The following is a 13,279-nucleotide window of genomic DNA, read 5'->3' as shown; positions in this document are numbered from 1 at the left end:
ATAAAGTGATTGTGTTTATATACTTGTGTGTATGTTTCCTGAGCTACACTGAGGGGACGAGTTGGAATGAATGAATGACTTCAGTCGTTTGCTTGTGCAGTTTGCGTTGTCTGTGCATTTATGCACAGGTAGAATCTAGTTTTCTTTTTGTTAAATAAATCCGCAAATATAATTTACTGACCATGACACAAAATGTAGTACAGCTAAAGGGGACAAAGCCCATAGTAATAAAATAGCAAAAAGATATATATACTCAACTTTTATATAGTGATGTTTAAAATCGGGAGCAGAATTGATTCCATTTGAATAATTCATCTGAACTTTTAAATAAAATCATTGCCAAAATATGAAAAATGCACACTTGAATAGTCTAGTATTGCAAAAGAAAATTCACATTTATGCACACCCTTTTAAGAATCATCCATATACACCTAATACCAATGTTTATTTTGTGGAAATTGACAAAATAAATATATAAATACAATATTTTGGTCATAACTGTATAAAAGACCTCTGTGAAAAGAATACAGTTAAAGCTACAGGTGTCCATAAAATCAACTCAATATGCTTTAGTAAAACGTTTCCACTGTAATTTATTTGGTTGTGCAATTGTTTTTTGTTGCAATTTTATAAGCGGATTTACAATATCTGTAATCCAACGTGAGCATTTTGTTTCTGTAAAAATATTTTTAATAATCAAACCTTACGGGAAAGTAAGGATTAGCCAAAATTCCGAGGATCGTTGAACGCATCTTACAGGAAGTTCACGTCAAGCTGTTCTTCCTGCAGTGACTGAAAACACAACAACTTTTCTAACTTTGTGTCCTCTGGTTGCTTTCTTTTAAAACTATGAAAAAACACTGACAAACTTTTCCTCCCATAAATATGAGCAGAAGTGAGCAGTTTGAATGGAAACGATGTTGTGTAAGACTTCCGCTGCGGCTGAGGAGCCTGCGGAGTTTTCTCTGGTTGAACCCTGTCCAGGTGAGGAGCCTGGGGTGAGTGTGCACACGCACACACACACACGCACACACACACAATTAGTTACTTTAAATGTGTGCAAATGGGACATAATCACACAAGTATGTTGTGTCATTTACCTTGAAATTTACAATGAAAATGTCGATATTTTAACATGAGAATTGTTCCATATAGTGATAGGAAATGCATCAATATGGAGTAGAGAAGATAGTTGCCTTGAGTTTTAGGGCATAAAGAGTGCACAAGAAGCGTAGAATCATCTCCACAACACATAACTCCAGTTCTCCATAAACTCCACTGACTCCTATTTTCCTGGTGACATTCAATGTTATGTTGGCTACTGCAAATCCCCAAATGTTTTGTAATGCTGCTACTATTTTTACTGTATGTATTAATATAATATACTAATATGTACCCCCCGGCCCCTATCGCCCCCGAACCGTCTGGAAACGCCCCTGACCAGCAACAAAACTGCTACAAATCCAATAAAATTGAAATATAGTCATGTTCACTGAGATATTATTAGTGATAACTGAGAACACACAGATATTTGAGTGTTTACGAGCACGTTATGTCGCAGCGGGAGAGTTTTAAGTGTTATTTATAAACAAGCCCGCAAGTGTTTCGTCGCGTGGTCACGTGTCGCGAGGCTTCGAGCGCCTACGTCAGAGCGACGGAGCTGGTACGGAGCTCCGGTCCTCCTCTCCGCCGCTTTCGGTATTACTTATTGCTCACCGCCGACTCTACCGTCCGCTTCTCGGTGTCACGTCGCGCTGCAGTCATGCACGAGGCCGTGGAGTCGCGCGCGGCGGCGGCGTGCAGCAGCAGCAGCAGCTCCTCGTGAAGAGACCCCCCACACACACATATACACCAGCACCAGGTCGGATTAACGCGCGTGACGCTCATGCAACAAACAAACGCGACTCCTCGTTAAATAAGGAAAGCAGCTCTGGTGTGCGCGAGTCCGCAGGTAAGTTGTATAAATCAACGTGTATCGACGCCTCGAGGTGGCCTGCAGGCTGATCCGGGGGCAGTTTAATCTCTCCTGCCCCGCTGTCACCATCATTTGCCCCGACAGGTCTCGTTCGTCGAGCCGATGTGTTGCTTTTAATGCCATTGTTGTTGCTTCTCTGTGGCCTGTTTGACAGGCTGGTGACTCAGATTGTGTTGCAAAGATTTCCTGTTTCACGTGTCTCAAAGTGAGCATGAAATAGTTCGCTTTCTCTCACGCTGTTGTTTTTTTTTATGTATTATTATTTATCTTTTGTCAATAATATGCAGCCACTGAAGGATACAGTGTAAATATATCCTTGTGATAACATTTGCAATATGCAAAGGGGACTGCACTGTGCGTCTAACAAATGTGGTCAAACTTCAGATGAACATATGGAAAAAAAAAAAAAAAAAAAAAAGCAAAACAAACTTCACTTAGTTGTGTCAAACTGGGATCTAAGTAACAAGAACCAGCGTTTGTTATGCTCCTGTTTGCCTGCAAAGGGAATTTGACAACATCAATGATGTTTTATTTAATAAGGATCCTACACTAAGTGTAAGGATCGAGTTCTTTAACCATTTATACAACCTTCAATCATTTGTAAATTTAAAATGTTAAGCTACATGAAATTTTAAGTATTTCTGTATTTCAAGGCTCACATGTCAATTATACAAACTTGTAAAGTGGTGTGAAACTGCCAAAACCCACACATGTTTAATAATTTCTTGTTAAAATGTTCATCCCAATACTTTGTAATACAATGTTATTTACAAAGAAGTGCACGATGTATGAATCATTACACTTATCGAGTGTACGTTTAAAGCATATTTATGATCACGTGCACTAGTTTTTTGTGTGATATTCAAACATATTTATTTGAGATAAAGGCATTAACTGAGAATTAGGCGATATTTTGCAAAAGCAAGAGTGGACAAACACTATTTTATTCACGATATTATAAGAAAATCCTACAAAATATCCCCCATCTCAACAACGGTTTTTCTTATATTCGAGTGTTCGCTTCAATTTAGAAATGGATGCAATATGCAAGTTGGCTTTCCGACCTGGGGGGAAAGGGAGCGGCGTGTGTGTTTTGGTGTTTACATGAGCACATCAGGCACGCCGCCGCGCTGCACAGACCTTTGTTTTGGTCGTCCTCCACAGAGCTCCATTGTTTCCCCGCTGTCTGTGTGGCGAGTCCATTCATGAGGCTGAGTGCATCATCAGCAGGCCATAGCTTTTAATGTATGGAGTTCCCCCATGAGGACAAAGTGCACATCAGGCTTTTTTTTCTTTCTTTCTCTCCTCTGTCCACAGCGCTGCGTTGGTGCGCTGCAAGACACAGGATCCATTATCGATATCCACGTCTCTAAAATCAATAGTTTTAACAGGCCGTCTTCCTGTGAGGTGTCGCTGCAGGTTAAAGCCCCGCGGGGTGTGGGTGGAGTTCGCGAGGGTGTGTGCTGCACTCCTGCACCAAGAAAGCTAAATGAATCAAGCAAAACCGTGTGATAATGTTGCGTATTCCGTTAACAATATAATTTGTGATGAATACAACCAATGAAGCAGATGATTTTGTCTTTATGCTTCAGGATTTGTTTTTTTCTCGCCCCTAATTGACCCCAGCTGCGACCGGCCTGCTTTTTCTACTCAGTTCCCTCCATGACATTCGCCTCGGTAATTCCCACCAGCAGCCATTAGAAAACAGCAGCTTGTTCATTTTTCTTCATTTTTTTTTGTGTTACTGACCTCTTGCCCTGTGGCCGCCAGCTGTCCATCAATTAAAATAAATAAAAAGGCACATTTTTCATTTGCAAGACATGTATTTATTCCAGATCAGGCAGTTTTCTGTACACTGTATTGCTGAAAACGCGAAAAAAGTGTGGGATACGTTGTGCAGATCGACTTGAAACTAGTCAAAATGTCGTGGAAGTGGAGAAAAATAAAAGGCAATTCAATTTGATGAAATGTAAATAAGGAATTACGTTTACTTGCGTTACTGTAATTTAGTAGTTTTTTGTGTTCTTATACTTTTTAAGTCTTTTAGAAACTCATCAGTACTTAAAAAAAAAAGTCTTTTTTTTTTTTTTTTTATCAAAACCACCACGTGGTAAAGGAAAGGTGTTAGTTGACCTCCTTAAAAGAGTTTGTGAAAGGCGATCACGATATTTTGAAAGCCACACCACACTTCTACTAGGTGGCGTAATAAGACGTCAGCCGTGGTGAAAAAAAGCAAAAATGTCTGAAAACGGACAACAAAAAAAAGTGCATTTCTCCCACTTTACTCTGTGGCTCTAACTGCTGGCATAATCTCAAATATCCTCAAAGTTTGAATTGAAATCAAAGGAAAAGAGGCACTGAAGTGAAACTGCAGGGTGAATTGATAACCTTTCCTTAGCTTGTAGAGAATTTGAACGCTCCTCATCATGGCCGCCACGTCAACACTTCCCGGGGTTAAGGAAAAGTAGCTAGGAAAGGAGATAGGAGGGACAATTCGGACGCACCCTTGGTTTAATCTGTCCAGCCGGCGGACTCGGGACAAAAGTTGTGTTGCGAGAGTGACTCATGCCAGCTGGTTTAGCGATGTCTGAACAATGGTTCTAATGCACCGTGGACACTTTGGCTTTATCTCATGATGGGTTAAACTGAATCAAGGTGAGGTGTTTCCTGGTTTGATACACGTAGTTGTAAAGCGCCGGCTGTTTAAAGTCTGTGTGTGTATTCTAGGTTTGGAGGTGGTAAGGCCATGGAGAAGCCATCGTCTTCAGGCAAAGCGGCTCTGGAAGACCCCAAAGGCTTCACGGAGGTAATGATCCACCCGTCACGGCAGAAGCGGCTGTGTAAAAGTAAAATGCACGTTTCCCAAAAGTAACTTTGGAACATTAACGTGTCTTCAGTGCGAGTGTTTTCACATGCGGTGGTATGATTTGAAAAAATATTATTTACAGCCTCTGTTGCACAGGTTTATGAGTCCAACTGAAGTTGCATAAAAACCTCATTGTTCAATCTGACCCCAGGCTTTATTTGTTGTTGTCATTTTTCATCTTACGGCAACAAAGAATTTTGTGTAATGAGGAGAAAAGGCTGTGGAAATGTCGAATATGTGGAGTAAAAAAAAATGTAGCTGCATCACATGGTGGTTTGATGATTATCGGTCGCTCTTTTCTTGAGCTTAAATGCTCTGGAGGACTGAGCGCTCTTGTTTTGCCCCCCCCCACACACACACACCTCACTCCAGGATGGCGGCGTCCTGCGAGGCGCTGAAGGCGGAGAGACGGATCCTCTGACGCCGAGGAAGAGCAGCTCCTCCCGCTCCTCCAGAAAGAGCTTCCGTCTGGACTACAGGCTGGAGGTACAAGCCTCGCTTCCCTTAAAGTCACTCTACCAAGAAAAGAAAAAAAATCTATAAAATACACTTAAATATACATATTTTGACTTCAGGAGGAAGTAACAAAGTCCTGCCGAGACAAACATGGCCGCTGGACCAACCCGTGGCCGACCTGGCAGTTCCCTTCCTATCCGTTGCTCCTCAGGTTCCTGCTGTTTGATAAAAATAACAGCAACGTACCAACAAGCAAAGAGGTGGGTCGTTTTTTTCTGTGGTTTTTTCTCCCCCAGTCAAAAAACTTTCTTCTGAATCCTTTGTGATTGAGAGATTAGATTGTCCTCTCGACAACAGTATCATCCAGTTCAATCAGTGGATTAATCCCACAATGCTTTGCAGCTGTGCAGGAATGAATCCAGCTTTGCTGTGTATGAAAGATGGATTTGATGGATTTGTTGACTCAGAAAGGCTTCCTGTCCGTCTTTAGAAGCCATAATACCGAAGCTCAGTCTGTTCAAGAAAAAGAAGAATTGCATTTCTGAGAGCGGCGTCGAGCGTTTATAAGGAGCCACGTTGGAATAAATGTCTACATTGACTCCACTGCACTCATTCAGAATAATGCATTTACTTTTTACAAATTTCGATCAATCACAGCAATGTTTCGTTCCAACATGTGTCAGATTGGTTGGATAAAATTAGCAGTGAACTATCATTTTGACGTCAGTGACCCGCTTCAAAGATACGTCCGGTGAAATAACCCAAAGCGATGTATAAAGCTAAAATGACATGACGATATCAAAGCTGCCTGAAAAGTGACTTTTGCCGGCTTCAAACGTTGAGTCACTCTGTCTGCTGACGTTCAGTTTCTCCCCGCCGGTACCCATCATAGAAACGCTGCCCTTTGTCGGCTCCCACGCAGTATTTTTACCCCCGATTGGAAACCTGGCTGAGTTCAGTGGAGGCTTAACTGGCTTCAAAAGCTGCTTTCATGCTGCTGCAGAGAAACATTTAACCCCTCCGGCGCCTGTTCATCAGCTGCTGGCAAATTGGAGCAGTACTTCTTTCTCGCTGGTTCTCATCTCCTCCCTGGGTTCTCTCAGGCCCTGGACAGCGAGCTCCCGGTGCTGGAACCTTACTTTATCCAGAACCCGGACCTCTCCGAGTCCGGCCCGGGCCTCAGAGTGACCTGGCTGGGCCACGCCACCGTCCTGGTGGAGATGGACGGCGTCAACGTCCTCACCGACCCCATCTTCAGCCAGAGGGCGTCGCCGCTGCAGTTCATGGGGCCCAAAAGGTACCGGGGGCCACCCTGCACCGTGGAACAGGTTCGGTACCTCCCCTAATCCCTGTGACTTGTCCAATAAAGGAGATACACGGACCGTGTGTCAGTTTGGCTTTGTTCCCCAACAGCTGCCCAGGATCGATGCAGTCGTCATCAGCCACTCTCACTACGACCACCTGGACACCGGCTCCGTGTCCAGCCTGAACGCACGCTTCGGAGGGGAGCTACGCTGGTACGTGCAACCTGCAGGTCACAGTCGCGTTGTCACGGATTCACACCGTTTCATCAAAGAATGTAAAAAAAAAAAATGTGTTGGAATACAAACTAACTGAGACGTCCACATATGAACTGAAATGTTTAAAACATTTTTGGAGTTGTAACGACTGGTATTGTAACTATTACTAATGTAACCTCTAGTAAATGAGTAAATGATTTTGGCCCTTTTTGATGTAATAAAGCCAATAATGGAATGAAATTCCAGCTTGAGTGTTGCAGAGTTTGAATCCTCACCAAATGAACAGGACGACTATCCATCCACTGATGACAAACTACACAAGATCTGCAAAAAGGCTTTTATTTCCATAAAATGGGGTTCTATTTTGAATCATTGTGTTATTTAGTTACATTTTCAAAGGATAATATTTTTAATGCTACTTTAGTCGTGTCACTTATTGCATTGATGGTGAAATATAATATCGATTATGGCTCAAATATCTTATTAACCTATTGGCAAGTTATTACATTTCCATTATTGACAGGTATCATGTTACTGGACATTTCTACATAACTGGACACAACAGTGGTGGTGTCATGTTGACGTGTGTTTCAGGTTCGTGCCCCTGGGTTTGATGGACTGGCTGGTGAAGATGGGCTGTGAGAACGTGATGGAGCTGGACTGGTGGGAGGAGAACTGCGTTCCGGGCCACGACGACGTCACATTCGTCTGCACCCCGTCTCAGCACTGGAGCAAACGCACGGCGCTGGACGACTGCAAGGTGCCCGACTAGTATAGCGGGGCTTTTAAAGCTTCGTGCTCTCATGGATTTCTTTTTTCTTTTTTTGACCAAATCTCTTTTTATCTCTTTTAAATGTAACAAAAGAGTCTTTTATTTTAACAATCGTCTCTGATGAAGGAATGAACTCTATTTACATTATTTAATGTGTATAGACCTGTGGTTGCCTTCTCACCCCCACTCGCATGGCAACCATAATGAAAACTACAAAATGCTCTTCTTATGTTTTTCAATCCAAAATAATGTACATTCACACCACTTTCACTCCTCGATGGCATTTATTCAGTCACTTCTATGTCTTATAATGTCAAAATTAGCTAAATATTGGAATAAACGTGTATGTTTTTATTATTCCAGTCTTTTAAATCCTCCTCCTCTTCTTTCCTCAGTCTTTGTGGAGCAGCTGGTCCATCCTAGGTCCGGAGCACCGCTTCTTCTTCGCTGGCGATACGGGTTACTGCTCGTCCTTCCAGGAGATCGGCCGACGCTTTGGACCCTTTGACCTGGCCGCCATTCCTATCGGAGCCTACCTGCCCAGGTATTTCACGCAAAAACATCGATATCAAGTCGATCTTGTATGACCAGATGCAAATCAGTCGGCCCGCCTTTCATTTCCTCTGACATGGAACCTGCTTATCTTGTGATGCAGCACAGAAAACGTTTATGGGTATTGAGGTTTGCACGCTTGTTTTCAGGGACGTGATGAAAGGTCAACACGTCGATCCGGAGGAGGCGGTTCAGATTCACCAGGACCTGCAGGCCAAACAGTCGGTGGCAATACACTGGGGGACTTTTGCGCTCGCCTACGAGGTACAAGAAGTTTTTAATTCAGATTAATTCACAAAATATGTGTATTCAAGTAAGTTTTAGACATGTGGGAACACGCACTGTGTTACTTTTGGACAGTCAGGTTTATTTCCCTTCTGAACACATTGAGAGGAGACGACATTCGTCGTGTAAATATTTTTAAACAGACAACATCCTCTCTGTGCATGTTGTGCTAATATTTGTTTGAACCTCACCTTTCACAATAAACTGTAGAAAAACCAGGAAAGTGTTCCCCAAGTTTAAAATCTGAAAACCTTCACATTTATATACATTAAAATACAGTCAATTCCAAATAAGTCAGAAAACGTCTCTGAAGGTGTGCAGCGATGATGTAAAACCTCATAGTTACATTGTCATTTTTGCCATTTTAGACATAATTCAATCAATAATTCTATCCAATAATGTAATAAAACTATTGAACATTTTGCCAATAATTTGATAAATGCATGTTATCCGTTGAAGTAATAGTAAAATAAACCCATTAAAAATCTTGTCAGTATAAATTTGCCAAATGCACCGTTTGATATCACAAATGTGTTCCTGAGACAAATGGAATAGAAAGAAAAAGTAAAATCACAGAAATATGAGTGCATTTCTTGAAAATCAAAGATTTATTCAGTGCAGTTCTCCTGTCAAATATAGTGAATGACGGAGTCATCATCCTTTCTGTCATGGTTGTAATTTTTAACATTCCATCACCTTATTGACAAGTTATGATGATATTGACTTTATTACATTTACATGGCAAAATTATGGCGTTATTGTTTGATATCCTACAAATTTAAAAGTGGAAAAACTCACAAAATGCGTCAGAGGATTAAATGGAAACCATGAAAAACGTATTAAAGAATAAAACACAGCAGGAATAGCGAACAAAGTTATTTTGAAAGACTAATGTCTTTTTCCTCCTCCTCTTTGCAGTATTACCTGGAGCCGCCGGTCCGTCTGAGCGAGGCGCTGGAACAAAAAGGACTGAAACCGGAGTCTTTCTTCACGTTGCACCACGGCGAGTCTCGCCTCATCGCCACGCAGGACGGAGACGTCTTCAACTGACGCCACCGCAGGAACATCATGTCTGTTAGAACATGCAGGACGTTTTGTTTAGCATACATAGGCGGACTCGTTAAAGTGCGTATTTTAAAAGTTCACCTTAGGTGGAAAAATTTCAAGTTCTGTAATTCTGTTTACATACTGAATGTTCACACAGGCGTTGGGGCACCAAGTACCCATTGGGGCTGCGGCTCCACAATAAATACGTTTACAGAACAGGAAATTTGTGAATGAGATCATCAGGAGGACAAAGGAATTAGAAGAATTTACGGTAATTTGCTATAACTAAAAGAAAAAAGTCAAGTTTTATTAGTGATTCGACCTGAAAACCACAGCTATCAAATTCAACCGTTACTCAGTTTGTAACCAGCAGTCGTTGCATACAGAGGTCGTGTTAGGTTCATTTTAAATAGCTGTGACTTTACAGGTTATTGTGATATTTTCTTTTATGTGCATTTATTTTATTATCGACACACAGGAGGAGGAAAATCTTCGCTGAAAAGGTTTTTACAAGCCTAAAAACCGCTAAGTTTCAAACACGCAGGACAAGTTGAGACTGATGTGAATGTCAATCAGATTCTAATCAGTTAAGTTCTTCAGATCAGTGCTCTTATGGAGAAACGAATGACGGTGCAGCTTGTGTGAGCTGGATATAAGGAATATGAGTAATGCCACACACATTATGACCCTGATATCTATTTTTTTCTGAATGTACGAAACTACAGAAGCACAAAAGTATTTTTTTTTTGCTCCTCCCAGGAAGTGAGTGGAGCTGCAGAGCTGTTGGATACATGCAGAAGTTGAGCTGGATTCAACTTGCAGCTCCTCTTTTTAAGTGGATTGTTGCCATTATGTACATTTATGCTCTGAAGCCACAGCGCAACGGTGTTCTCTCTGCCTCCCGGTGTGAACGACTGTAGAACCGCAGATGGATGTTTTCTCTTTGCGGAAATAATGTAAATTCAGTGAATGAATGTTTTCATTTTTATTGACCAGGATCTTTTATGTATAAATGAATAAGAGCACAACGTGGAAGTCGTATACTGCAGGAAACTACACTGAGATCATGGTGGTCTGCCTTTATCACAGTCACTGAATTACCCATTAAATGTATCATGCATTTCAAGTCGGTTTCCATTTTATTGAAAGCAAATAAAATCACATCCACTGTTTTGATATGTACAAGGATGTTGAATAAGTGATGTCAGTGGGGAAAAAAGGCATAAAAATAAGAAAAAGAAAGCAGCCTGTCTCAAAACCTGATGTGAATGAGGAGAAAGACAAACACACAACAAACTAACTTTATTGCTGCACTGCAGACTGTTCCAGGTATAACTGCTTTTTTAGGTATTGAAGTACATGGTCTAGATTTTAGTCAAGTATAAGAACAACTACACTGAACAATTCTATCGATAAACACTATTCCTATCAATGTATATTAATCTAGCTTCCTGCTTGAATATATAGTTACTCAGGGTCATTTTTTGTTATAGCCTTGTTTTGCCTGTTGAGCTTCAAAATACATAGTAAATATGATAACAGGACAGTGATTAGAGGAGCTTAAACTCGGAGTCTTGCATTGAAAAGAAAGCCCACAAAAGTACATGCTGATGAATTGATGATATGTCTGATATAAAGGAAAAAATTGCAAGTGGAAGGATAATTTAATATCTAACAGCTTCAGGTGAACAAATGACTGGCTCTAAAATGAGATCTGTCGCCCTCTAGTAGTGGGGTGAAGTTGTATGTGTGCACATTTTTTAAGATTTGAGCATGTTTAGGACATCAAAAATGGCTATAAAGAGGATAAAATAATGATAATAATTCCTTGGATTATAAGAGGTACAAAATAATGTTACTTTGTGAGGAATTCAGCAATTTTGATCAATTTCCTAATTTCTTCCATCTTCCCAGCAAGCAGTGATGAGCCAATCACAAGTGTGGGACAAAATCTCTTCTTTGAGTCCAGTTTGTGTAAATAATGAAGCTATAGCAGAGCACATTAGTGTTTATATCTTCATAAACACGCATGTACTGTGCGAAAACAAAAAAACAATCAAATATGTGTAATGTGGGTCCCTTTACTCATTTTCCACAGATTTTATTATAAATAAACGATACAGAATGGTGTTGATTTATTACTTCAAAAAGTCCTGGGTGAAAATTGAGACTTTCCTCTGTATAGCTATTCTACAAACATACAGAAACATAAGGAAAAAATGGCAGCCAGCAGATTTAGATTTGACTTGAGACAAACTTCAAACTTAAAATGTTTACTTCGTGGATTAATTTCAAAAGCATCTTAAGTTAAAACTGTATAGTTTATTGTACATGTAAAATGACTGAAGCCTTCACATTTGAGAAATAAATGGCTGTTACAACATAAGCACTTTTATTTACTTTCCACTAAAAACATTAGTGATTAATGTGTATTTATTCCAATGGAACAATCAGCAACAATCAACTGTGGTGCTCCACAATTCAAAAAAAAAAAAAAAAAAGTGGTAGATTTAAATAAAAATGACATTATATCTGTGTTAAAGAGCAACATTCTATATATTAAAAAAAAAACAGTCCAGTTTGAAGGATTCCCTGATGATTGAGTGTTGGAAAGCAGCAGGAGGATTCGGAGGTTGTGAGGGAATGTCGGTCCTGCACGCGGCGGCGTCAGGCCACGCTCTGCCTGCTGCTGTCCCTGCTGTGCGTCGACCCTCCGGAGCAGCGGCGGGAGAAGTCCAGGAAGATGCCGTCGTGCTCCGGCTCCGAGTCCAGAGAGCCCGTGGCGTGGTCCGTCGCCATCTCCGGGCTGGAGGGCGTGCTGGCGCCCGAGCTCGTGTCCTGAGCCAGCGCTTTGGGGGACGACGGGGAGTCGGACACCGGCGAGCCACCGTAGTGTGCGTCGCCGCCCGGCGAGGGCTTGTGGAGGAGGCAGGGGGAGTGATGCTGAGGCTGGAGGCGGCGGGGAGGGGCGGGGCTGGAGGACGCCAGGTCTGCAGGGAACACAGGAAGAAACTTTTCACTGACTTCACACATAATTCAACACTTTAATGGAAATTTAAACATACAGTATGTAAATTGAAGATTATACTCTTAAGATGGACTTCAAGATTTCTAATTCAGTATCAAGATACACCGTTACTGTCGATAATACAGTCAAATCTCTTGGAAAGTGGGATAAAATGCACTAAATTGATGGCTTTGAGGCGCACTGTATTTTCCCTTGGATTTTTAAATGTTTCACATCATGTATGTTTGCTTGTTATACCTGCATGTTTTTCACTTGCTGCAACACGAATTACACACATATTTCACCATTTCTGCTTTAAACCATCTCTGAATCACCTGTAGCCCCTTCAAATATTAACTAAACGTATTGAAGCACTTTTTTTTTTTTTATCTATATATTTCTAAGATGAATGCATCAATATGGCCGCGCTGTGGCGTAGTGGTCAACACCCTCCTCTCGTGTGAACTGTTCTTCTTGTTAGGAAGACCTGCAGTGGATTACTTCTACCTGAGTGTGCGGCGGAGGTCTGGGAGTGGTCGCTGAGGCTGACCGAGCTGGTGTGGCCGGAGTCCCCGGTGGCGCTGGCGGCAGATTTGGCCGCCGAGCCGTTCTCCTCCAAGCAGGACGTGATCTCCGAGACGGAGTGTCGCCTGATGCTCATGCCGCTCCCCGCCGAGGAGTCCGGGTCGTACTCCACCACCGGGGTCAGCATGGGAACGTTGTAGCTCTTGGAGCGGACCACCGGGTTCTTGGCGGCGGGAGAGTTGCCGGATTTGGACGGCCAGGAGCGCTGCAGACG

The 13,279-nt window shown here is 41.9% G+C and overlaps 2 protein-coding genes across 5 annotated transcripts in view; one reads left to right on the top strand and one right to left on the bottom strand.

Annotated features, from left to right (window-relative positions):
* Window positions 1-907: 907 nt before the first annotated feature.
* On the top strand, window positions 908-10,570 carry napepld (N-acyl phosphatidylethanolamine phospholipase D). Of its 3 annotated transcripts, none has more exons than XM_080518645.1 (10): window positions 908-998; window positions 4,703-4,781; window positions 5,214-5,327; window positions 5,417-5,557; window positions 6,401-6,625; window positions 6,711-6,814; window positions 7,412-7,577; window positions 7,985-8,133; window positions 8,291-8,405; window positions 9,345-10,570. In XM_080518645.1, exons 2-10 carry the CDS (start codon window positions 4,722-4,724, stop codon window positions 9,474-9,476), a joined length of 1,206 nt encoding a protein of 401 aa, XP_080374771.1. In that variant the 5' UTR covers window positions 908-998; window positions 4,703-4,721; the 3' UTR covers window positions 9,477-10,570. The 3 variants fall into 3 exon arrangements, with proteins under 3 accessions (XP_080374771.1, XP_080374770.1, XP_080374769.1); XM_080518644.1 differs by lacking the exon at window positions 908-998 and adding an exon at window positions 1,652-1,698; XM_080518643.1 differs by lacking the exon at window positions 908-998 and adding an exon at window positions 1,724-1,951.
* A 1,384-nt stretch (window positions 10,571-11,954) lies between these two features.
* Window positions 11,955-13,279, bottom strand: part of LOC308146461 (proline-rich protein 5-like) — an 11,425-nt gene continuing 10,100 nt past the window's right edge. For both annotated transcript variants that reach the window (XM_080518288.1, XM_080518289.1), the window contains exons 9-10: window positions 12,988-13,279; window positions 11,955-12,463 (exon numbers count right to left, since the gene is read on the bottom strand). The exon at window positions 12,988-13,279 is cut by the window's right edge and continues 5 nt beyond it. In XM_080518288.1, coding sequence (XP_080374414.1) covers window positions 12,141-12,463; window positions 12,988-13,279 — 615 coding nt within the window. In that variant the 3' untranslated portion in view covers window positions 11,955-12,140. The remainder of the gene's footprint in view (window positions 12,464-12,987) is intronic.

Source organism: Blennius ocellaris, assembly GCF_963422515.1.
Source record: "Blennius ocellaris genome assembly, chromosome: 22".
NCBI lineage: Eukaryota > Metazoa > Chordata > Actinopteri > Blenniiformes > Blenniidae > Blennius > Blennius ocellaris.
Note: the sequence above shows the minus strand (reverse complement) of the source record. Positions and strands in the feature narration are given on the sequence as shown.